This window comes from Canis lupus, chromosome 11 (genome assembly GCF_048164855.1).
Source record: "Canis lupus baileyi chromosome 11, mCanLup2.hap1, whole genome shotgun sequence".
Lineage (NCBI taxonomy): Eukaryota > Metazoa > Chordata > Mammalia > Carnivora > Canidae > Canis > Canis lupus.
This window is the reverse complement of record NC_132848.1, coordinates 18,013,943-18,038,081: the sequence shown is the minus strand read 5'-3', so window position 1 is coordinate 18,038,081 and position 24,139 is coordinate 18,013,943. Positions and strand designations below refer to the sequence as shown.

Here is a 24,139-nt window from a genome sequence, read left to right as displayed (position 1 = left end):
TTTGTATAATTCTCATCTTGCCCCTTTTAAGAAGATGCTTTTAATGTAATAAAGTTAGCAAACATGGAGTTTATACCATTTGTTGTATGCTATGTTAGGTATCTTTATTCAGGTCATTTATTAGTACTACAAATGGAAAGTAGTTTATGTTGTTAATTTATGAACTTTTGCTATCATATTAAATAACCTCAAGTAAATAACTTCTTTAAATTTTTATTTTATTTTAGCACATAAATTTGGAAGCAGCCAAATTGCTCAATAATAAATAATTAAACTTTTGACATTTATTTGTCCTTGGTGGCAACAAATTAACAAATTACAGCCTAGTAAAGAATTAGAACAAGTCTTTAATAAAATATTAAACATGAAGTAGAAATAAGAATTTGTCTCCTAACAGTGCCAGTACCAGTGAAACTATTTCAAACACACACAATACAAATACACATAATGATATTCAATGCCTTGATACCACATGGTCAGTATCATCACCACCATCATCACCACTATCAGTAACTATAAATAGTAATTAATTGATTTTAGATAGAAAAAAAATAACAATCATAATAGTGATGACAAAAACAAGAAAGCCAAAGGTTATTAAATGGTTATCTTAAGTTGGAATGGTTCTATGCACTTACATGTATAATCTTAATACTTAAGAAACTTATTAACCCTCTTAAGAAATATTTAAAACATAGAGATAGAAACATTTACACAATGGGAATTCCTTCCTTTATAAGGATAACACAGTTAAATCTTAAGACTCATTAGACTGGTCAAATCTTTTGTAGTATTTCTATCATCACGTCTTTACCTATTCTTAGTGTCTAAGAGCTTGCCTTATACTAATTACTATAAAATACAAGTTTTTTGTTTGTTTCTATGTTTTTCAAATTTAAATTTGTTGAAGAAGAAAGAGAATAAAAGGTATTCCAGTAGCGGTTTATATATATTCTTTTTTGTTAAAGCTCAGTATTTTATTTTTTGCTTATATTGTTTTTTGTATTATGCTTTTGGCCTATGACGGTGGTAAATCTTACTGCTCCTCCACCTTGCCCTCCTCATCCCCCTCCTCCTCGTCCTCCTCTTCCTCTTCTTTATCTCCTTCCTCTTCCTTCACTTCCTCTTTCTTCTTTTCCTTGTCTTCTTCCTTCACCTCCTGTAACTTTTCTGGCTGTACCTCAACTACTTCAGAGGCAAACATTATCTCTTCTTCCAACAATATATTTGGAAACCGAGACTGTATTATTAAAACAACTGTGATACATATTGTAAAACACAGCATTCTCAGAAAGAAAATAAATAAGCACAGTGGATCACACACAATTGGCCGGGGAACTTCCCATCTGGGGTACCAAAATCGATAATCTGTAAATAAAGAAGCAGGACTGAAAGCTGGATTTCACATAAAGTAGTTAAGTTGTCCAAGAAATAAAGGACAGCAATACATACATACGGATTGGTCACGATCTGCGTTACCTAAAAAGAAAAAGAAAGTCCATAAGGAATTACGTGAAATTCCTTCTTTCCCTAGAGATAAGATTATTTTTCTAAAAATAATGACAGCATTCTCCCAGTCCTCAGGTATCCTGCTGCCATCTTTGATGGGCCCCTTGCAACCAGTAGCCCATCATAAAATACAGTATATTCCCTTTCAGTAAAAGTCAGCCTCGTCTGATAGAGAACACAGAAATATAGGAACGAGGACGTGTTGATCCCATTACTAAGTCACCTTGTAGGATGCACTTCACTTCTGTCCATTAAAGATTCTTTCCAGCTTCAATATCCTAGGGTCTTATAGCATCTCTTACTTACATCTCTCTTCCTACCAGATAACTCCAAATTAATATTCTGATTTACCTCACTTTACTCTTTAATTCTTATTTTCAGGAGCTTTTACTTGCCCTTCACTTCCTAGAGGGCAAAGCTAAGTCTGGAGCCTGGTCCTGTTCCTGCTCTCCAGCCCAATGCTATCGTAATACCTGCCAGGAAATACATTTCCTTTCCTCCACGTGCTGGGTGGGTAAGATCAGACCATCCTCCCCGGTGCGGTCAGGAGGGAGGCCAGAGGACAAATGCGTCCTTACCCACAGGGAACTCCACAGCAACCAGAGGCTTTGTCTCGCGAGAAAATTCAGAAGTCACTCTTCAGACCATGCTAGAGGTGAACTGACCTGTTGGATCTTTGAGGATATTTGAGCCTTTTGTGCCTGGTCTTATTTTACTTCATATTTTATGCAATGATTTCTACTTTAGCCCTTCTTAAAAAAAATCTTTTACCTCATAGTCTGCATTTTCTCTACTTCATTCCATGTATGTGTATCAACTTAGTTGAGCAATGATGTAAATAGCAAGTTTCTTCTTTGTGTTTTCCTTCGTTTGTCATCACTATTCTTCACTGATTACACTCTTCTTTTACTTTTGCACTTGATTGGATATTTAAGTACATTTTTTTTAAGTACATTTAAATATACTTACATCTCTACTGTTTGATTTATCAGCTTTCAATATTTTTTGGCCCCTGGCTATGGAAATTAAGCACATTTCTCTCTCTCTCTCTTCTTTTCCCCAATTTTATTAATTATATCATTTACATATTGCTAAAATTTATTATATTTACATTTTGTTTTGTAATTGTAGCCTTCAGAAGTTAGTCTTTGTCTATTAAGTCTCAATGCTTATGGATAGTTTTTTTCAGAGCAGTTTTTCATTTTCCATTCATCTCTTCTTTTTGGTGAAAGCCAACCTCTGGCTTTGTGAGAATTATGTGCCACAAATTTGTGTTTCCACAATATTCGCCTATCTGCTTGTACTTGAATAATAAGTTTGGCTGAATTTACATAAGCATTAAGGACAGTATGGGAATTACTCCATTATCTCTTGACACTGACTGTTATTGTGGAAAAGTCTGACACCAGCCAAAGTGTGCAGGACTGCCAACTGCCCACGCAGCACTCTACCCCACTGGTGTCACGTTGATTCTGCGTTGCAGACCTGAAGCTGGAGCGAACTCCCTTTCTGTGAATCCCTTCCTCTGAATAGCTTCAAGTTAGAGTTTGCCAAAAACAGGAATGCAAGTGAAATTTGGGAGATTTAAGAGAAGTGGAAACCATTATTCTTCAGGGGTGAGTGGTCGCCAGACACAGAGGGGCAGAGACACAGGAAGAGGGAGAAGCAGGCTCCCTGCAGGGACACCCCCCCCCGCCCCCCCCCCCCCCCCCCCCCCCCGCCCCATGTGGGATGATCCCCGGGACCCCAGGGTCACAACCTGAGCCAAAAGCAGACGCTCAACCACCGAGCCCCCCAGGAGTCCCTGTTATGGATGTTTTTATGTTTATTTTCTTTATCTTACTGCATAGAAGATCTGTGCATTTGTCAAATCTGCTACATTGAGTACAAATTACTCCTTGTTTATAAGGCCTTCTTGACAGAGATCCTCTATAAAAAAGCAAAAAACAGTTAGAAATTTTTAGTTAGGTTATAAAGGTGATTTAACTAAGAAAATGGACTCTAGGAAGTACTGATATTAGAGATATAATCTTCTCCTTTTATCCCCAAAGAAAATAGTCTCTTCTGAAATGAATTGCCATGTCCTTGAAACAAAGTACTCTAATTTAAATGAGTGAGTTTTAAAGCTACTTTCATTTTAGTTTGTAGCAAAATTTTCCTTCCACAATGATGTTACAGAATGTTTTATAATTAATTGCTTTCTCCTTGGTACAAATGTATTAAAAGTTCTAGAGAAATGATATATTAATTTTCTGAAGACTATGCAAAATCCTGAAATGCCTATTGTCCCAAAGACCCAGCTGCATGACTTACTAGAGGTCTGCCCTAAAAATATGTAAATAGAAAAACAAGCAAATAAATTTAAATGGGATTTTACAAATTTCGTTTAATCTGTTGTACAAAACAGAAGAAAGAAGTGAGAAATTATTACATCAATTGCCCAGAGCTACGTAAGAAAAAAAGGCCAAAGTAGATACAAATTGGGAAGCTTATATGAAGGATTTAGGTTAAGGAAGAAGGAAAACAAACAGGGAAATTATAATTTTGAGTGAAAAAAGGGTCATTAATCCTGGTCATTTAAATAGGAATGCTTATTTGCTCAGTGTGTAGTTGGAAACTCTAAAAACTAATGTTAGGTACATAAACCCCTGGTTAGGTCACTCTGGGCCATTTGGAAGAAGGGTGAACACTAAGAAATAAATATTCACAAACTTGCATATCAAATTTCTGAGTCACATTGTATCTAGATTGACTTTGGAAAGGCAAAAAAATATCTATATATCTATATCAAAATAAATAAATACACATCACGCGGAATACAATGGGTCCTCTTTTCCAAAGATTTGAATTTCATATCACTATTTATATCATATAGTCAGAAATGCCAGACTAATACTCTCATGCACACGGATATTCCTCTTGTTCTGAGTCTGTAAGAAGTTTAACCTAAATGGGACCCCTGGGGGGCTCAGTGGCTGAGCACCTGCCTTCTGCTCAGGGCGTAACCCTGGGTCCTGGGGCATCGAGTCCCCTGCCGGGCTCCCTGCAGGGAGCCTGCTTCTCCCTCTGCCTGTGTCTCTGCCTCTCTCTGTATCTCTCATGAATAAATAACATCTTTTAAAAAAAAAAGTTTAACCTAAATCAAGTTAACTCTGAATCTACAGTACAATTCCACACCTGTAATTGGAATTATTGGTCTGGATGAGGAGAAAACAACAGTTAAGCACCTATAACCAGCAACGTCCATTGACATTTCACAGCCGCCCTGGCAGTACCTGAAGACACAGACAAATTTCTCTATTTTTAGAGAAATAGGCATTTTAGGCATTTGCTTTTTCCAAGAAGCAGCCCAGTGGTTTTCTGAGACCAAGTCAAGAGTGAACAGTCCTCTAGAACATTCTCTAGACTCATCTCTGTCCATACCTTCAGTGTATTACCACCTGGAGGACGTGTGTCCAGGTCCTGGATAAGGATGTGTTACCTGGTAGGCCTTGTGGGCAACTATACCCATGTCCAAACCCAAGTCCATTAGAAGACCATTATTCACATTTTACAATAGAGCTATACTGTTTCAGACAGAACACAATCCCGGTGGTGACCGAAACTATCTCTGCCTACGCTAGACTCATACCTGCCACCAGCTTGCTCGTGAAGGAGGTAATCCAGCTCCATGGATTGACAATCTGTAGGCAAATTCTTCTCTTCAAAGTTTTCCCTGTGCAAACCCATCTCGTCTAAACATTGTCCAAAGAACAAGGGCAGAGCACATCAGATAGATGCTCTGATAGATTTTCTTTCCCATCATCAATATTTATTGAGCATTTACAGTGTACTAGCACAATAGAACATACAGAAAACATTGTCCCTGCTCTTGAGGAGCTTACACTCTAAAAGAAAATAAATTACATCTCTTTTAAAATGGTATTTTTGTTTGGTGTTTTCTGCAAGGTACTGAGGAAACAGTCTGTAGGGTAAGTTTTGGGAATAACTTAGCCCCATCATTATTTAAAGAGAGGAAGAGGAAGGATTTTAAAGGCAGACAATGACAGACCATTCAGGAAGGGTAGGGCTCCATGTCACACACCCAGAATATCCAGAGCACTTGAAGCAGCTCCCTGCACTGTCACTACTTCCATATACCATTGAGGAAAACCACAGCACTGGCTTCTGGCTCATGTCCGAACATCTGTAGGTTTCCCAAGAAGACTTAAAGATCTATCCCAGAGGGCTGGAGAAAAATACAATGTGGTGAGCATCAAGGAAGATTATCTTTTAACAGTTCTACCTGGCTCCCCGTCTGATACAGCTCCTGTATCTGTCTTTGCTAAAACCCCATGACTACTTCCTGGACTTATATAATGTCAAGGAAAGCATGAATCCGTTTTTTTTTTTTCCCAAATTATCCTTGTATGTGCAAAGCACCTTACATTAAAAAAATTTTTTTTAAAGATTGATGTCTTTATTTTAGAGAGAGAAGACAAGCTGGGGGAGGGGAGAGGGAAAGGGAGAGAATCTCCAACAGACTCCCCACTGAGCACAGCAACCGACACAGCGCCCATGACCCAGAGATCGTGACCTGAGTGGAAACCAAGAGTTGGATACTTAACAGACTAAGACACTGAGGTGCCCCAAAGCTACCTTATTTTATATTGCTTTTGGTAAAACTCAGTCACATCTCCTTCCTTCACTTTCACATTTTGCACCTGTAGGTCTAGGGACCACAGTTAAACACCAGTAAAGCTCCTTTGAGATGGATATTATTTAGCTGCACCATCTTCTAATTCTCCCCAAGATACCATCTTCCTTCATTTTTTTCCTTTTTTTTTTAAATAAAGATTTTATTTATTTATTCATGAGAGACACAGAGAGAGAGACCAGCAGAGACACAGGCAGAGGGAGAAGCAGGCTCCATGCAGGGGGCCCGACGTGGGACTTGATCCCGGGTCTCCAGGATCAGACCCTGGGCTGAAGGCGGCACTAAACCGCTGAGCCACCTGGGCTGCCCAAAATATTTATTAATTTTAGAGAGTGAGAGAGCATGTGTGCAGGTGATGGGAGAGGCAGAGGGAGGGAATCTTCAAGCAGATCCCTCGCTGAGCATGGACCCCAATGTGAGGCTGGAGCCCATGACACGGAGGTCATGATCCCAGTTGAAATCAAGATCCTGACCCTTAAGGACTGAACCACCCAGCTGTCCCTCCTCTCTCCCATTACTTAATAAATGACCTGCAAATCCTGTTATTCATTGCCTTCTGAAAATGTCTTATATATTTTTCTGATCTCAATCCAGATATCCTTTGTTGATGTTAAGTAAAAGCAGTGCATGTACAATACTTTAAGGAGATGGTGGAAAGGAGGAAGAAGAAAGGGGCAACCTTAAAGGGGAAAAAATGTCTCCATCCTCCACTTTCCCTCTGTCTCCCCAAAGATAGCTTCTGTTTAACAGTTCATGATTTCTACCAGAAGCAAGTTTTTTTTTTTTTTTAATAAAAGTTTCTCAGTACTTCTCTATATGATAGACTCCTAGCTGTCAAGCTAAATATCTCTAAAAATACAGGAATAACAGTATTTTAGCTTGGTACATTGATGGCTAGCCTTGCTGCGTTTCCCAACTTCCCTTGCAACTTCCATGTGGCCATGTGATCCGTTTTCCATCGGAAACAGCAGTTTATGCACATCACTTCCCACTTTAAGAGATGGCCATGCGCCCACACGTTTCTCTTCCCTGACTGTGAGCCTAAGCTAGCCCTTACCTGCCACTTGGACTTGATCTGCAGACAAAGATCCTGCCTCCCAGGAGTGGGGAGGCAGTGAGAAGGGTCCCTGAATGAACAGTAGCGCAGAGCTACCCACCTCACTGGATTCTTACTGACTCCACTTCTCTCTTACTGAATCACTTGATTTTCTGGTAACACTAGCTGCTATAACAAAAAGACCCAATCTTGCTTATTATTGTTCTGCATCTTACTTTTTCATCTTAACAAGTGAGACTGGTACATAAAGACCAGTATTTTTCATGGTTACACAATAATGCATTGTAAATTGATTGCTCAGTCTGCTATTACTGGATTCATTAGTTTTTTTTTATTTTTTTATTTTATTTATTTATTTATTTATTTATTTATTTATTTATTTATTTATTTATTTATTTATTTTTTTTATGATAGTCACAGAGAGAGAGAGAGAGAGGCAGAGACATAGGCAGAGGGAGAAGCAGGCTCCATGCACTGGGAGCCCGACATGGGATTCAATCCCGGGTCTCCAGGACCGCACCCTGGGCCAAAGGCAGGCGCCAAACCGCTGCACAACCCAGGGATCCCTCATTAGTTTTTTTTTTTTTTAATTTGTTTCATGCTATTAAAACATGTTAAGATGGGTATTCTCGTATATATATCTTGGCCAGTTTTCATGAAGATATTAATAAGATATAATTCTGATAAGGAGATTACAAGATCAAAAGGTAAGTATAGTTTAAATTTTGTTATTCTGTCCTATTTTGGAAAATTGTAACAATTTATTGCCCCATCGCACGTGCAGAGTATCAGTTATGCTTTTCTATGCTTGTCTCAGATGGATGAGTGAAAAGTAGTAACTTATTTTTGTTTTTACTTGAATTACTTCAATTATGAGATTGAATATCTCTTCATAGGATTAATGACTTTTTTCTCTTCAGTAAATGACGTCTTCATATCTTTTGCAAATTATTCTTTTGGGTTGTTTCTCTTTTTCTTTATTATTTGTATGAATTCTTTGTAAATTAAGGAGATGAACTCTGTCATATATTCCACAAATATATTTTCCAGTATATTATTTTTTCTTTGGCTATATCTATGGTATTTATTTAGCCACAAATTCATTTTAAATTTTTATATAATCAAGTGAATATATACTTCTTGATTTTTATGTTCTGCTTGGTGAAGCAACTTAACATCAACAAACACTGGTATTTCCTTTGCTCAGAAAATAACATGGTCTTTGCTTAGATTCTGCTTCTCTGGCTATTGTTTCAAGAATTCCCTCAGAGAGAAAACCAAAGTAAATATAGGGTTCTCAGTAAGTCCTTTTCTATTTGCAAAGATCATAGCTCTGCATTGGTTATTTTGTAATGACTAAAAGCAATATTCTTATATGTTTTGCCTGGTCTTTATAGTCATTTTCATCAGGAGACTAATTCTTATACTAGATTACATAATATCCAAAAGCAAAGTGGATCAAATATTTAAAAGTTAAAAACACAAAGAATTACTGGAAAAAAATGTTGAATAATAATACTTTGAGAAGGCTTGCTTGAGGATGACACACACTTCAAAACCTATGGAAAAAAATACTGGTACTTTTTCTAATAACAAAATAATTCTTTTTGCAAAATTATATCATAAATAAAGTCAAAGTTAAACATCAAACTGGGAAAATATTTATAAATGACATTGCATGAAAGAATTAATTTTCTTGCTACCTGAACACTCTTACAATTACAAAAAAAAAAAAAAAAATCCAACAACTTAAGAGAAAAATCGTGAATGTATAGAAACAGGTCCCAGAAAATGAAATCCAATTTTTTTTTGAAACTTACAAAACGATATCTAAACTCATGTAAAAAAAAAATAAACTCATGTAAAATAGGAGATGAAAATTAAAAATATACTGAACTCATAGCAGAATGTTTGAAAATATATTATGTTAGCAAGAGAACTGAAAAGCAATCATATGAGAGGTCATATGTTAATGTAAAGAATTGTTATTAGAAAAGTAGTATAACTAAGGGGCACCCGGGTGGTGCAGTTGATTAAGCCTCCAACTCTTGGTTTCAGCTCAGGTCATGATCTCAGGATGGTGGGATGGAGCCCTCCATCAGGCTCTGCGCTCAGTACCAAGTCTGCAAGAGTTTCTCTCTCCCTCTCCCTCTGCCCTCACCTCCCCACAACACACTCTATAAAAAATAGAGTATAAAAATAAATAAATGTTTAAAAAAAACCAGTATGGGGATCCCTGGGTGGCGCAGCGGTTTAGCGCCTGCCTTTGGCCCAGGGCGCGATCCTGGAGACCCAGGATCGAATCCCACATGGGGCTCCCGGTGCATGGAGCCTGCTTCTCTCTCTGCCTGTGTCTCTGCCTCTCTCTCTCTCTCTCTGTGACTATCATCAATAAATTAAAAAAAAAATTAAAAAATTAAAAATAAAAAATAAAAAAAACAGTATGACTAAGATGAATAGATAGTACTAGCTATCCAAATTAAAAGTATATATCCTCTTTAACCTAGTAATTCCATGACTATAAGATCATGTTAGTATGATACTAACTCATGTGAGAACCACAGGTCTACCTGGATAATTATTACTTGATAAAGCTAATAAAATATTCTAAATGTACATGAAAAGGAGAGCACTGTTTATTATTTTATTTTTAAAATTTTTTAAAGATTTATTTTATTTTATAGAGAAAGAAAGAGAGCATGGGGGAGAGGGGCAGAAAGAGAAGAAGAAACCGCTGAACCACCCGGGGATCCCCTTAAAAGTGTTCTTTTCAAAACAGAGATAAGATTATGTCACTCACTTGCTTTAGAACTTTCCATTGGCTTGGCCACTACTTGAAATAAATTCCAAAGTCTTAACACGGCCTATGGTATGTTGTTTGGTGAGGCTGTCGCCTAATTTTCTACCTCAGCTCCTACCTCTAACCAGTTATTCATTTCTTAAACATGCTTGACGCATTCTAAGCTCAAAGGTTTTATACATGCTCTTCTATCTGAAATATTTAGTCATTATCACACCAAATGCCACTTTCTCTTACAACTACCCTATCTCTATCCCATACTTGTTATTCCCAATATGTCTATCTTGCTTTAAGTATTATAGCATATTTTGTTACCTACTTGAATATTATTTATTTGTTTATTTATTTATTGTTTGTCTCCCTTCCAAGACTACAAACTAAATAGGGTCACCCATTTTTGGTCTTGTTGGTAGACATAGATCAATGCCTTGTACAGAGTTGCTGAGTGCATAAATGAAGATAGTGCCCCAGAGGAACCTCCTTCCTCTCTTACATCAGTACCAGGTTCTCTGAATTTTCAATACCAGTCAACAGTTAACTTCGAAAAGTTTCAATACAAAGGTATTGTTCCAATGCTTTCAGTTTTTAGGAATGAAAGGAGGCCTAAAAAGTTAAAAAGTTTTATGTCTACATCCTGAACTTGTTTTGCATGACTATGTTCAAGGTCACAAAACTTCTATCACGGAAAGGATTTCTGAGGCTAATTTGATTGACATCATAGTTCTCTTATTTTCCCTATCCAGAGGAATACAATCAGTAATCAGTAATCGATGGGATTTGTTTTTTCTTTGTGGTTTAGTCCCAGAGCATTTTATTTGGCAGAAATTCTTAATCCTAGTGTGTAGTCAATTTTTTACTGTTTTCCTGACATGGTGATTAGGATATTTTCTCATTTGGTTGGACATTTAAAAAAAAATATTTTATTTATTTATTCATGAGAGACAGAGAGAGAGAGAGAGACAGAGACACACCAGAGGGAGAAGCAGGCTCCATGTCGGGAGCCCAACGCGGGACTCGATCCCAGGACTCCAAGATCACACCCTGGGCCAAAGGCAGATGCTCAATCGCTGAGCCACCCAGGTGTCCCTGGTTGGATATTTTAATAATATTACTGACAGTATCATCTTGACCTGTAAGAAAACTTCAAACTTTCCAACAAAACTCTTCAGAGATGGAGGCTATTTTGGAAGGTAGTTATTTCCTGTCATAGGAAGGTATTCAGGTGTAAGGTAAATAATCACATGGTAAGTAAGTGGAAAGAATTCAAGCTTCTTCAAAAGAAGACTCCTGAAGTACTCTTGCCAATTTGAGATATTTGGATTTTTTATATGAGACTAGCCTCAAATAGTAACACAACTTGCAAAGGATGGTCAATTAAGTGTCTTTCAGTTACAAAGCTGATGCACTCCTGAAACAACTCTCACAACATACATTTCAACACATCTAACCTTATTTTTCTTTGACTTTTATTATAAATATGGAAATAAACTATTTTGGAAAATAATTTAAATTCTATGCTACTTAGGCTAGATATTGTGAAATGACACTAAAGTTAAAATTCTTTTAGGAAGTAATACTTGGCTAGTTTGTATGTTAAATCAATATACCCAATAGAACTGAAAATATTTCAATTTAAAATCCTTAATATCTTATATTTAATTCTTTTACAGTTCACAAAGGCTACATTGAAAAACTATATAAAAGATTATATTGAAAGTTAGGAAAAGTTAATCTTGAAAAATTCCCAATTTATTTTTACATTCTTTTTAAAATTTAAGGTAACTTACCCTGGTGCATAGTTGCATATGAAAATTACTGCATATCTAATATGTCCAATCTTTGTACATGGAGTTACGGCACAACCAATTTTGTAAGATGTGTCCCAAACAACCTAAAATACAATTTTCCAAAAAACCCCAAATTTGATTCTAAACATTTACTCAGTCATACTATAAACTATAATATATTCAATTCACAATCTTTAACCAAACAATTTAAGGAATATGAAGTATTCTTTATTTGGATGCAAGTAGAGAATTGTCACAGATTTCAGGAAGCATTTCCCAAATTGTATTTAGAGAAATATTTGGCAGGTTCTGCCTTAGGATAAAGAGTTTGAGAAACACTGATCCAAAGAATTTTGGAGCCAAAGGGAGGCACACTTGCTGAATCAGTTTCCAAACTCCTGTTGAAGCTGAGAGCTCTAAGTTATTGGCAGAGAGGAAGAGGGAAAAGAAAGGAGAAAATGTTTTGGAAGCCTGGAAGTTGTAAGTAGAAAGGAGAAAAATGACATCAAGATTATAAAAGAGAAGGATAAGCAATACAAAAATAAAGGTAGTTGAATGCAATTAGCATTTTTCTTTTTTGTTGAGGAAATTCCATTATAAAATAAAATAAGAGTCTGGACCTGCAATTTAAAAAAAATGAATAAAAAAGCTGGTTTCTATAAAAAGAAAAACAGGTCTTGAATTGGAGTGGCAATATAATAATCATTAAAGATATTCCAGAAAATTCTCTGTATGGCTTTAGTATTTCTAATACTTCCACATAAAACAGTACTTGTATTGTCTTGTTGACATCTGTGGAAGAGAAAAACAGTTTCTGGTTTCCTTTTCTCTTTATCCCAACCTTCAGTAGTTTTAAAAGAGTGATTCTTAAAGAAATAGAATGATACAGTAAAAGAATAGATAATAGAATGTCTGCAATAGTTGAAATGGAGTTAAGCAGGTCAAATACGGGAAAACAAAAAGGTCTAGGATACCAAAATTAAAGAGTAAAAATTACCAGAGGAATTGATCATGAAGTAGACTTGGTTAATGTACTGGGATTATTAAAATCATATTCAGTAGACTTGGTTAATTTACTGGGATTATTAAAATCATATTAAGGAATCTGGCTTTGATATGAGTAAAACAATGGAGAGCCACTATATCTTTCTAGAAGAATTAATCAAATGTCTTGAAACACAACTCATTCAATGGAATTTGAACACAAGATTTCAGTATGAAAAAGATCACAAGATTTTAAGTTCTAAAAAAAAAAAAAAAAAGATTTTAATTTCTGCATAAAATATGACATCATAGTATATTGATTGAAAAATAATCATCTCTTAAATCAGCTTGGAAGTTCATCCAATAATTTCTTGTTTCTTGATAACAAGTATTTATAGAAGACCAAAATGCTTTGTTCTTGCCGTTAATAAGACAAGCTCTCTGTACCAGTGGAGTATCATATATAAATAGATGATTATAAATAATATGTGAAATAATAAGTGTATGTAGAGGAGATAACAAGTGGCTCAGTATTGTTGAAGTATAAAGTGTAAAGGTGGATTGTTAGGAGACAGGAAAACAATGCTATTAATTTTCACTTAAAATGTTTTAATCAGTTATATCATAGTATGTGTACTAATCTGTGCAAAAAATATCAAATCTTTTACTTATGTTTATAATTTAAAAATAATTTTTATTTTCTGGTTTCTTCCTTTTCCAGAATGTGTTACTTTTAGAATAGCACCTATCATTTCTGGGTATAGAGATGAAATTTATTACATTTATTTACTTTAAAGATTTTATTTATTTATTCATGAGAGACACAGAGAGAGGCAGAGACACAGGCAGAGGGAGAAGCAGGCTCCCTGCGGGGAGCCCGATGCGGACTCGATCCCAGGACCCCAGGATCACGACCTGAGCCGAAAGCAGATGCTCTACTCCTGAGCCAGCCAGGGGCCCTGAGATTTATTACATTTAAAGGAATGTTTTAACTGTATGCCTCATGTAATACATGGAATCATAGACATTTTGAAGATCTAGGACTGATTAGAATTTTGATTCCATTAGAGGTAATAACTTTGCCATTTAAGTTTATTTATAATATTGAAACATAATAAAAAGCTTGATAGTAAAGTAATTAAGGAGTCTATTGAATTAATATAAATATTAGATACCTGTTTATAATGAGAACAGTCACTAGAGCAACTGTCATTTTCAAAATGGTACTTTTTTCTCTCTTCATACCAACTTCTGATAGCAATACTTGCAGTGAATTCATTTTCAGGTCCAATCCATATGTTTTCACCAATACCATTAAATTTAGGATGGGCCATATTTAGTTCATCTAAGTGAGTATTATGTTCAGCCACACATTTTTTCCCCCATGCTCTAGCAGTCCGTGACAAAGCTACATCCCAAGTCTGAAAAAAAGAATGCAAAAAGCAAAGAAAACAAATTAATAATAAGTTTTTTTTTCTGAACTATTTTCCTTGAGTTCTTATTTAAGGAAAACAATTCTAACTTTGTGCTTATGGGTCTTGTTTGTGGAATTTCCATGGGAGAAAATGTTTTTGATTAATCATAAATGAAGTAACTATTTCCTGAGGCAAAGGACTATCTATATAATTGTAATTTAAAAATCAGATTGCTAGATGATGCAAATGGTTATAATACTCTTACATGTAGTCTTCAGAATATACACTTTTAATCTTATTCCTTTTATACAGAGTAATACAATAATTTAAAATATTCATCTAAAACCGTTTACTGAATACTAAGTATAAACTACCGTAATGTGGGGAATAAAATGCAAAGTCATGAATAAATTTTGTCTTCTATAGTTTATAAATATAAAATTTTAATACATAGTGATACTTGGTAAATACTATAAAAGAGGCACATGTAAAGTTCTATGGATAGTCTCAGAAATGTTAAAAAAAAAAAAAATCACAAGATACTGTTCCCTGGCCAGCTATCTGGAAATATCCAGAAAAGTGTAATTTTATCATTATTTAGACTCATTAAGTTCTACTTAATTTTACTTAAGGACAAGAACAAAAATACACATAGATAAGTCAGCAAAATAGTTGTAAAATCAACATACTTTGTACATGTTACAGTGTATCTGAAAACCAATACTAAGATTTTCTTGGCATTTTCTCAATTTCATAGATTACACACAATTATAGAATATTGGAAAATAAATATCCCTTTAGAATACTAATCGTTAAAAAAATCACTTTTGTATACATGCCTTTCTCTATACACATACAAACAAGACCTAAATGGGCATGTTTTAGGTCGGGATTGCATGATTCAGTCTTTGCAGCCCTGCAATCAGACCACACACGAGGTAGTGGCCTCCACTTGGCAGTTTTCCCCTGGAGACTGTCCATTCGGCCCAGACTTCACAAGGTCAACAGCAGCATTCAGGGGCAGCGCTTAGTAAACGTCCCAGCCCAGCCTCAACGACCTTTACGTGGATTTAGACCCACGCAGAAAGCGCGGTCGCCGCGATCCATCAGCCTCAGGGAAGCAGCCCCGGGGTCGGGGTCGTGGGGTCGTGGGGCCGCGGGGGTGGGGGGGCGCAAGCTGGACGTGGTTCGGCCTTAGAGCCTCGCCCCGGGGCCCAGGTTAGAGCCTCACCACGAAGCACTAAGTTAGAGCCTCACCATGAAGCGCAAGTTAGAGCCTCGGGGGAGGACGTTGCCCCGGAGCTCATTGTGCAGGTTCACGTACTCATTGATAAAGTGTACGTCCTCTTCGTGAGGCAGCTTCGCGTCCAGACGGTAAGGCAGCAGCAGCAGCCCCAGCGCCCAGAGCCACACGGCCAGGAGGCCCCCTCGCCTCGGCAGCAGCCACCGGCCACGCCACCCCCACGGCGGGGGCCTCGGGGCCTCCATGGTCCGCCGGGCGAGCAGGCCACTGCGCATGCCCCCGGGCCGCCTCTGCGCTTGCGCCGGCCCACGGGCCCCATGACGCATGCGCTCGCCGGGTTCTGTTAGAGGAGCCGAGGGAGCGGCGGAAACGGAAGTCACGGGGTCGGTGACCGGGTGTGCAGCGCTGTGTCTGCAGAGCTCTGGGAGGGGGCGGGGAGGCCGGGTGTGCAGAGCTGCGGGAGGGAGGCGGGGAGGCCGGGTGTGCAGAGCTGCGGGAGGGGGCGGGGAGGCCGGGTGTGCAGAGCTGCGGGAGGGAGGCGGGGAGGCCGGGTGTGCAGAGCTGCGGGAGGGGGCGGGGAGGCCGGGTGTGCAGAGCTGCGGGAGGGGGCGGGGAGGCCGGGTGTGCAGGCCTACGAGAGAGGTAAGGGACTGCAGGCCTTTCACTCATGTAGGTAACTATTATCCCGAGTTGACTTCTGGCGCCACATGACGTGTCATCATTTGTCGATGAGCCACTGGTACCCTGGATGCCAACTTCTGCGTAAGGAACGTGCCTGAGGAACCTGTGAATCCCGCAGGGGGTGAGCGGAGCGTCATTCCTCTGTGATATGGATAAAAGTTCAGTTGATCTTATTTTTTTATTCCCTCTTGAGTTGAAAATTTAGGACGTATCCTTTATTATCCTCATGAACAAAACTATTTCCCCTTTAATTTGGGCTTCCTCCCTGAGATTTTCTCTCAGTGTTTTAATAATCTTTTGTGAGGAACCATAGAATAAATGGAAGAGTGGGAGGCTCAGCTTTTAGAATCATCAAATTCTGGTAAGATTAAAGTAGTTCTTTTTCATCTCATCAGAACTGTATAGATAGCTTGGATAGCAGAATACATCATCCCCGACGACTTGTCTTATTCACGGTCTCATCTAGGTAAGAATTAGGTTTTTGGGTCTTTTGTTTTTTTGTTTTTTTAATTTCTGTCAGGCAAAGTGGCTAATGTCTTAGTGGATTTTGGTTTGGTCTTTTTACCTTCAAACATTTTGCTAAAGAAAACTTACCATCAGAAATGCAAGTCCATCAAATGCATTACCATCAAGAAATGCACAAAGTAAAAGCACATGGTCGTTTTGGGGTACATGTTCACATATAACATTGTGCTTATTAGCATTAAAGGGGTATTTGAAATCACTGACACTGGGATAGAATTTTGCTACAAAGAAAGCATTGCAACTGGTTGGTTAAAATATTTTTTTTTAAAAGTGCTTGAAAAAATCATGGGGCGCCTGGGTGGCTCAGTCAGTTCACCTGCCTTGGGCTCAGGTCGTGAGCTCAAGGATCCTGGGATAGAGCCTGGAGTGGGGGCTCCCTGCTGCAGGGCAGTCTGCGTCTCCCTCTGTCTCCCCCACCTCCCTCTCCCACTCTTTCAAATGAAATATTTTTTAAAATATTATGAGGATAGAGGCACTTGGGTGGCTCAGTGGGTTAAGCCTCTGAGTCTTGGTTTTTGCTCAGGTCATGATCTCAGGTGGTGAGATCTAGCCTCACCTGGAGCTCCCTACTCAGTGGGGAGTCTGCTTGAGATTCTCTTCCTCTCCCTCTCCATCTCCCCCTCCTAGCTTGTGCTCCCACCCTTTCTCTCTCAAATAAATCAATAAATCTTCAAAAAAAATTATGATGTACACAATTGAAAGTAGAGCTCACAAGATAATTTAATTTAAATTAATGGCATTAGACTTTTAATAAATACTTATTACCAGGCAATGTGTTAGATAGTTGAGAGAGACCTACACTCTGCTTCCAAATAGCCTGTAGTTTAGAGAACTAGCAAACTGCTAACTCTTATACCATGTGATAAAAACAACCAAAATGCTATTGAGCATGTATGGGACAGTGAACACCCCTTTTAAGGACCATGGAAGCCTTTCTAGAGAATGTGACCTCAAGAAAGTGAAGCGTACAGGTGACAGAGCAGACTCTAAACAAAAAAGAAAAAAGGATGTAAATATGCCAGGAGATCTGAAAAGGTTAAAGGTGTTTTAGCACCAGCAGAGCATATTATAGGGATGATGGTGGCAAGTGGTATAAGATGGAATTCCTTTATTATGTTTGTACTGTTAGATTCTGAAAATTGCTGTATCAAAGTACAAGGTAAATAGTATAATGCAATCTTAGATTAGGAAGAAATTTTAGACACTTTTACTAGTTCCGTGTATTGGACATGTTGTCTGACACATCACTAATAGATGATCATTAAACCTCTCCTTAAATAATTACACTCAGAAGGAAGTCACTGTCTCTTAGGCAATGCATTCCATTGCTGGACACCACACTTAGTCATAAGTATTTCTTTAGGACCTCCCATGTGTCTCAGTCCATGACAGGTGTTAGTCTATCTACATAAAGCTTTTAGTTAAAGGTGACATAGACAAGTCATCAAATAATGCAGAGTAGCACATGCTATTTTTAAAAAGAGTTTATTTGTTTATTTATTTTGAGAAAGAGAAAGCGAGCATGAGCAGGGGGAGGGGCAGAAAGAGAGGGAGAAGGAAAAATGGGCTCCATACTGAGTGTGGAGCCGGACACTGGCTAGATCTCAGGACCCTAAGATCATGACCCCAGCTGAAGTCAGATGCTAAACCTACTAAGCCACCTTGATGCCCCAGTGCGTCGATGCCTTCGATGCCCTATTTCTAGTTTATGTTAAAAATTCTTATGTGTCAGGCACTACTTATTTTATTTTTGATTTTTTTTACTGCAGTAAAATACACATTAACATGAAATTTACCATTTTAACCATTTTTAGTGTAAAATTCAGTGGCAGTTGCATTCACAGTATTGTAGAATTGTCACGACTGTTTGCATAAGTGACACCATTGTAAATGCTTGGAAAATATTAACTCATTTAAATCATAAACACCTTAAGAAACAGACACTATGATTATCTCTGTTTTACAGGTGCAAAACTCAGAAAAAGTCACATAATTTGTCTAAAGTCACCAGCTTGTATGAGGTAGAGCTAGTTTTTGAACCCAAGTGACTAAAATGGAAGTACAGAGAAAGAGCATGTGAAGGCATCTGGTTTGGTTTGTGTAGGAAGAGGTTGGATTTGCTGAAAAGGTTCTGCAAATATTCAGTTCTTGTGATATGTCACTGAATTGGTCCACATCATGTACTTCATAAAGAAACATTTAAAATGCATTACTTTGTAAAATATATTTATTTATTTATTTTTAAAAGATTTTATTTATTTATTCATGAGAGACACAGAGAGAGAGAAGCAGAAACACGGGCAGAGGGAGAAGCAGGCTCCATGCAGGGAGCCTGACGTGGGACTCGATCCCGGGTCTCCAGGATCAGGCCCTGGGCTGAAGGCGGCGCTAAACTGCTGAACCACCCGGGCTGCCCTCGTAAAATATATTAAAAAAATTTTTTTTAAAGAAGCATGTAATATTTGAGGATTATTTAATCATTGTTTAACTTTTTATGTATTAAAAATCATAGATTCTATGTCAGTACTGTAGGGCCCAAGAGCAGGCTGCCTCAAGATGTGCCACTTTGGCATGAAGACTATTTTGAGTTAAAAAGCAATCAAAACCCAGCAGATTCAGGAAAAACTCTTTACCTCCCCACAACTAGGAGGTATCTAAAAATAGTGTAGACAGAAGACTGCTCCAGGAAGAGAATTACTGCTATAGATGAGTAAGATTAGCACATTATACTACGAACTAGTTTTGATGGAGAGGGAGGGACGTAGCAAGGTCTCCTTGGTCAGAGTCTTCTATGTCCCATTGTTCCTGAAAGGGCCAGCAAACATTTATCAAACATTTACTCTTTTTCATTGTCCTGCGAATTGCATTCCTTCTCTTTGAGATCCCAGATTTCTGTCTCCTTCAGCTTAGTTCGGAATGACTTCATATATACCTCATTTTGCTTGACTGTCTTTGGAATTTCCATATCTGTTTAGATTCCCCATACATGAAAAATTAAGTTTGTCTCCTCTTGAAAGACTATCCAGTGGGGAAAAAAACAATTTCTTCAATAAATGGTGCTTGGAAAATTGGGCAGCCACGTGCAGAAGAATGAAGCTGGACCATTTTCTTACACCATATACAAAGATAAAGTCAAGGGGGATCCCCAGGTGGCTCAGTGGCTTAGCGCCTGCCTTTGGCCCAGGGCACAATCCTGGAGACCCGGGATCGAGTCCCACATCGGGCTCCCGGCATGGAGCCTGCTTCTCCCTCTGCCTGTGTCTCTCTGCCTCTCTCTTTCTCTCTCTCTGTGTCTATCATAAATAAATAAATCTTAAAAAAACAAAAAACAAAGATAAAGTCAAAATGGGAGAAAGTCAAAATATGAGACAAGAATCCATCAAAATCCTAGAGGAGACCACAGGCAACACCCTGTTTGAACTTGGCCACAGCAACTTCCTGCAAGATACATCCAGGAAGGCAAGGGAAACAAAAGCAAAAATGAACTATTGGGACTTCATCAAGATAAAAAGCTTCTGCACAGCTAAAGAAACAGTCAACAAAACTAAAAGACAACCTACAGAATGGGAGAAGGTATTTGCAAATGACATATCAGATAAAGGGCTAGTTTCCAAGATCTATAAAAGAACTTATCAAACTTAACGGCAAAGAAACAAACAATCCAATCATGAAATGGGCAAGAGCCATGAACAGAGATCTCACAGAGGAAGACCTAGACGTGGCCAACAAGCACATGAGAAAACGCTCCGCATCACCGGCCATCAGGGAAATACAAATCCAAACCACCATGAGATACCACCTCACACCAGTGAGAATGGGGAAAATTAACAAGACGGGAATCAACAAATGTTGGAGAGGATGTGGAGAAAGGGAACCCTCTTACACTGATGGTGGGAATGTGAACTGGTGCAGCCGCTCTGGAAAACTGTGGAGGTTCCTCAAAGAGTTAAAAATAGATCTGCCCTACAACCCAGCAATTGCACTGCTGGGGATTTACCCCAAAGATACAGATGCAGGGAAACGCCGGGACACCTGCACCCCCATGTTTCTAGCAGCAATGTCCACAGTAGCTCCTGGGGAAGGAGCCTCGGTGTCCATCAACAGATGAATAAAGAAGATGTGGTCTATGTGTACAATGGAATATTCTTCAGCCATTAGAAACGACAAATACCCACCATTTGCTTTGACGTGGATGGAACTGGAGGGTATTATGCTGAGTGAAGTAAGTCAATCAGAGAAGGACAACAATTATATGGTTTTATTCATACGGGGAATATAAAAAATAGTGAAAGGGATTAAAAGGGAAAGGAGAGAAATGAGTGGGAAATATCAGGGAGGGAGACAGAACATGAGAGACTCCTAACTCTGGGAAAGGAACAAGGGGTGGTGAGGAAGGGGAGGAGGGCGGGGGTTTGGGGTGACTGGGTGATGGGCACTGAGGGGGCACTTGAGGGGATGAGCACTGGGTGTTATGCTATATTTTGGCAAATTGAACTCCAATAAGAAATTATACAAAAATGTGTAATTTTGGAAAACGCAAAAAAAAAAAAATTTAGGGAAACAGTACTCTAATTCTACACTCTGATATTGATGAAAACTAGCAAGTTTTAAAAAAACCTTTTTAATGTGCACGTGAGAATGATCATGCAAAAAAGGCTAAAGATACTGATATGTATTATTTTGTTGTCCATAGAGTTGTTATTGGGGGAGACATAATGTTTTTTTTTTTTTTAATTTTTTTTATTTATGATAGTCACAGAGAGAGAGAGAGAGGCAGAGACATAGGCAGAGGGAGAAGCAGGCTCCATGCACCGGTAGCCCGACATGGGATTCGATCCCGGGTCTCCAGGATCGCGCCCTGGGCCAAAGGCAGGCGCCAAACCGCTGCGCCACCCAGGGATCCCCATAATGTTTTTTACTTTACTCTTACTCTTTCACTTTTTTATCAGTCTTCACTTGATTGATCTTTTCTGTAATTCAAAAATTCAAATTATGATAATGGTGCATGAGAAATGTTATAAGAAAAGACCAAAATGGTGGTACATATAAAAGGCACCATTTGAAAGTGGAAAGATAGACTTTAGTTCATTAAAATGTAAAGAGAGGACAACTGAGAAAGGTATTTGATAAATAAATGTCAAAGGATTAAAATCACCAGTGTGCCATTAAGGCACATTTAGAAATCATTTAAAATTCTTAAGAAAATGAATAGGACCATTAGAAAAATAAATGAAGGAGATAAGCAGGCAATTGACAAAAGAAAAGAAAAGAAAAGCCAGGAACTGTACTGGAAATTTCATGCTGCATAAATTATTTTCACATATAGATATGATGTACTGTATATAACCAGCTTCCAGGATGAGTTTGGGCCTCAGAAACTAAAATATAATTGGCTTCTCTCTAAAAGTCAAAGCCATAAAACTGAATATAAATCTAGTAATATTTATATGAAATTTTGAATCTTAAATTTACATTAGTTCTGTATCTTGAGGTCAGTATTTATTTAGAGTGGTCATATTTATGCAATAACTCCTAGGAATCCTTATCCGAAGGACAGCATTCTCTCACACTAGCTTAATAACTCTCAAAATTATATTTGTAAATCTGAATGCAATTTATAAAAATATGTCTAAACTTTCTAGTAGTTCAAGAAATGAAAATTTTAATAGCATCTACCTCACAGGATTATTAAGAGGATTATATAATTATTATATGTGAAGCACTTAGTACTTGGCACATTGTAAACCTTGCTGAGGTATTACTATTATTAAATTAATGCTATTAATAACTGCTATCTCATTTTTACTTATATTTTTACTTATAGTCACAAGGACTAAAATCTTTAACCCTTAGCATGGTGTCAGACACATTATGCATTTTTAATACATATTTAATTATTTTGATAAGGAGCAAATCCAACGTGTGCAGATGAGTTCTTAGCATTTTTTGACAGAGCATTGGCAAATGGTATTTGGCTTTCCTGAGGAAAAATGGGAATTGTACAGGGAGTGATTATTATGGGATTTGTTTTTTTCTTTTGCTGCCGTGTATGAACCTGCATAGATTTAATTCCAGAATATATTACCTGGTTTTGACTAAGGCAACCATTACAAAATGATCATATGTCTTGCTGACAGGAAATTGCAGATTAATTATAGTTGTAAAGACACAAGTACAAACAGCAGCAGTTGATTCATACCATCTTCCTGAAATAAACCTCTCTTTAGCACTTATTTTTATTATTTATTATTTTTATATATTATTTATTTATTATTATGTCACCGCTTTCAGGTTCAATTTTTGTGTATTTAAAATATATATTGCTCTATGAAAAGTACACATAATACATGTAATTAAATGACACATGTATACTTTTGATTCACGTATAGGGTCACCAGCTTCTGGATTTGTTAGGGAATGCCCTGTTATTTTTTTTTTTTTAAAGATTTTACTTTATTTATTCATAGAGACAGAGAGAGAGAGAGTGAGGCAGAGACACAGGCAGAGGGAGAAGCAGGCACCACACAGAGAGCCTGACATGGGACTCGATCCCGGGTCTCCAGGATCACTCCCTGGGCTGCAGGCGGCGCTAAACCGCTGCGCCACCAGGGGGAATGCCCTGTTATTGTGTTTAGTGTGCTTTTCTATGTCCTGGAAAACTCCTCAGTCCCAGGCAAACCAGGACTGTTGACCACCCTACAATATATATATTTTTTTATGTTCGGGATGCATAATCAAAAAACTATAGAGACTACTGTTTAAACCATCTGTTCATGATCCTTCCCAGGGGGTAAGAATGAGATAAACCTGGCCCAGATATCTGATTACTTTACCTCCAAGTGATTAACCAAATTTGTGGAAATTTCAAACATAGCCTAGTAAGACGAGAGGATCCCCCGCAAAACAATTCACTGTTTAAATACTGAGTTAACTGCCCTTAGTGATTTGAAAAGGCCAAACCCAGAGCAGTTTGTGTCGGAATTGCAAACTGAATGAAATAGGAGGGTTACTTAAGACCTCTATTGTTCTTACAAGATCTTCTCAGAATAAAAGAATTGCTAGTGATGTCAGGCCTCCCAACATGCCCTAGGAAGAGTCTGTTATTTATGATCATAGGAATAGAAAAGACAACCCCTTGACCCAGAAGTTTTTCTTCTTGCCAATGAGGGGACCCTACAAAATAAGGCCGAGGTAGGCACTTCACCCACCTAGCCTCCGTTCACAACTTCAGCAGAGAGAACTCTGCAAATAGAGACCCCCTTTTCTGAGAACTACAACTACGTGCGAGTTCCCACAGTAGTGCCGATTTAAAATGCTGAGAAATATTTCTTCAAAATCAGAGGATAGAATCCTATAAAAATTCATTTTTTATGTGTTCTGTAGAATTTAAGTTAATCTGATTTAAGGAAACATGCTTTTGGATGAATAAGGTGTCTGAAGAA

The 24,139-nt window shown here is 38.0% G+C and overlaps 2 protein-coding genes across 10 annotated transcripts in view; one reads left to right on the top strand and one right to left on the bottom strand.

Moving 5' to 3' along the window:
* Window positions 1–264: 264 nt before the first annotated feature.
* Window positions 265–15,925, bottom strand: GLIPR1L2 (GLIPR1 like 2). Its single transcript, XM_072843315.1, has 6 exons — window positions 15,506–15,925; window positions 14,009–14,254; window positions 11,850–11,953; window positions 3,353–3,438; window positions 1,453–1,479; window positions 265–1,368 (listed from the first exon to the last, which is right to left on the bottom strand). Exons 1-6 carry the CDS (start codon window positions 15,815–15,817, stop codon window positions 1,037–1,039), a joined length of 1,107 nt encoding a protein of 368 aa, XP_072699416.1. The 5' UTR covers window positions 15,818–15,925; the 3' UTR covers window positions 265–1,036.
* The window catches only part of CAPS2 (calcyphosine 2), an 84,442-nt gene continuing 76,157 nt past the window's right edge, over window positions 15,855–24,139 (top strand). For 2 of the 9 annotated variants that reach the window (XM_072843295.1, XM_072843290.1), the window contains exons 1-2: window positions 16,103–16,293; window positions 16,568–16,638. The gene's annotated coding sequence lies outside the window, so the exon portion shown is untranslated. Of the gene's footprint in view, window positions 15,875–15,900; window positions 15,936–16,102; window positions 16,331–16,567; window positions 16,639–24,139 lie in introns of those variants that run through there. The other 7 variants (XM_072843302.1, XM_072843293.1, XM_072843301.1 and 4 more) reach the window with 5 other exon arrangements.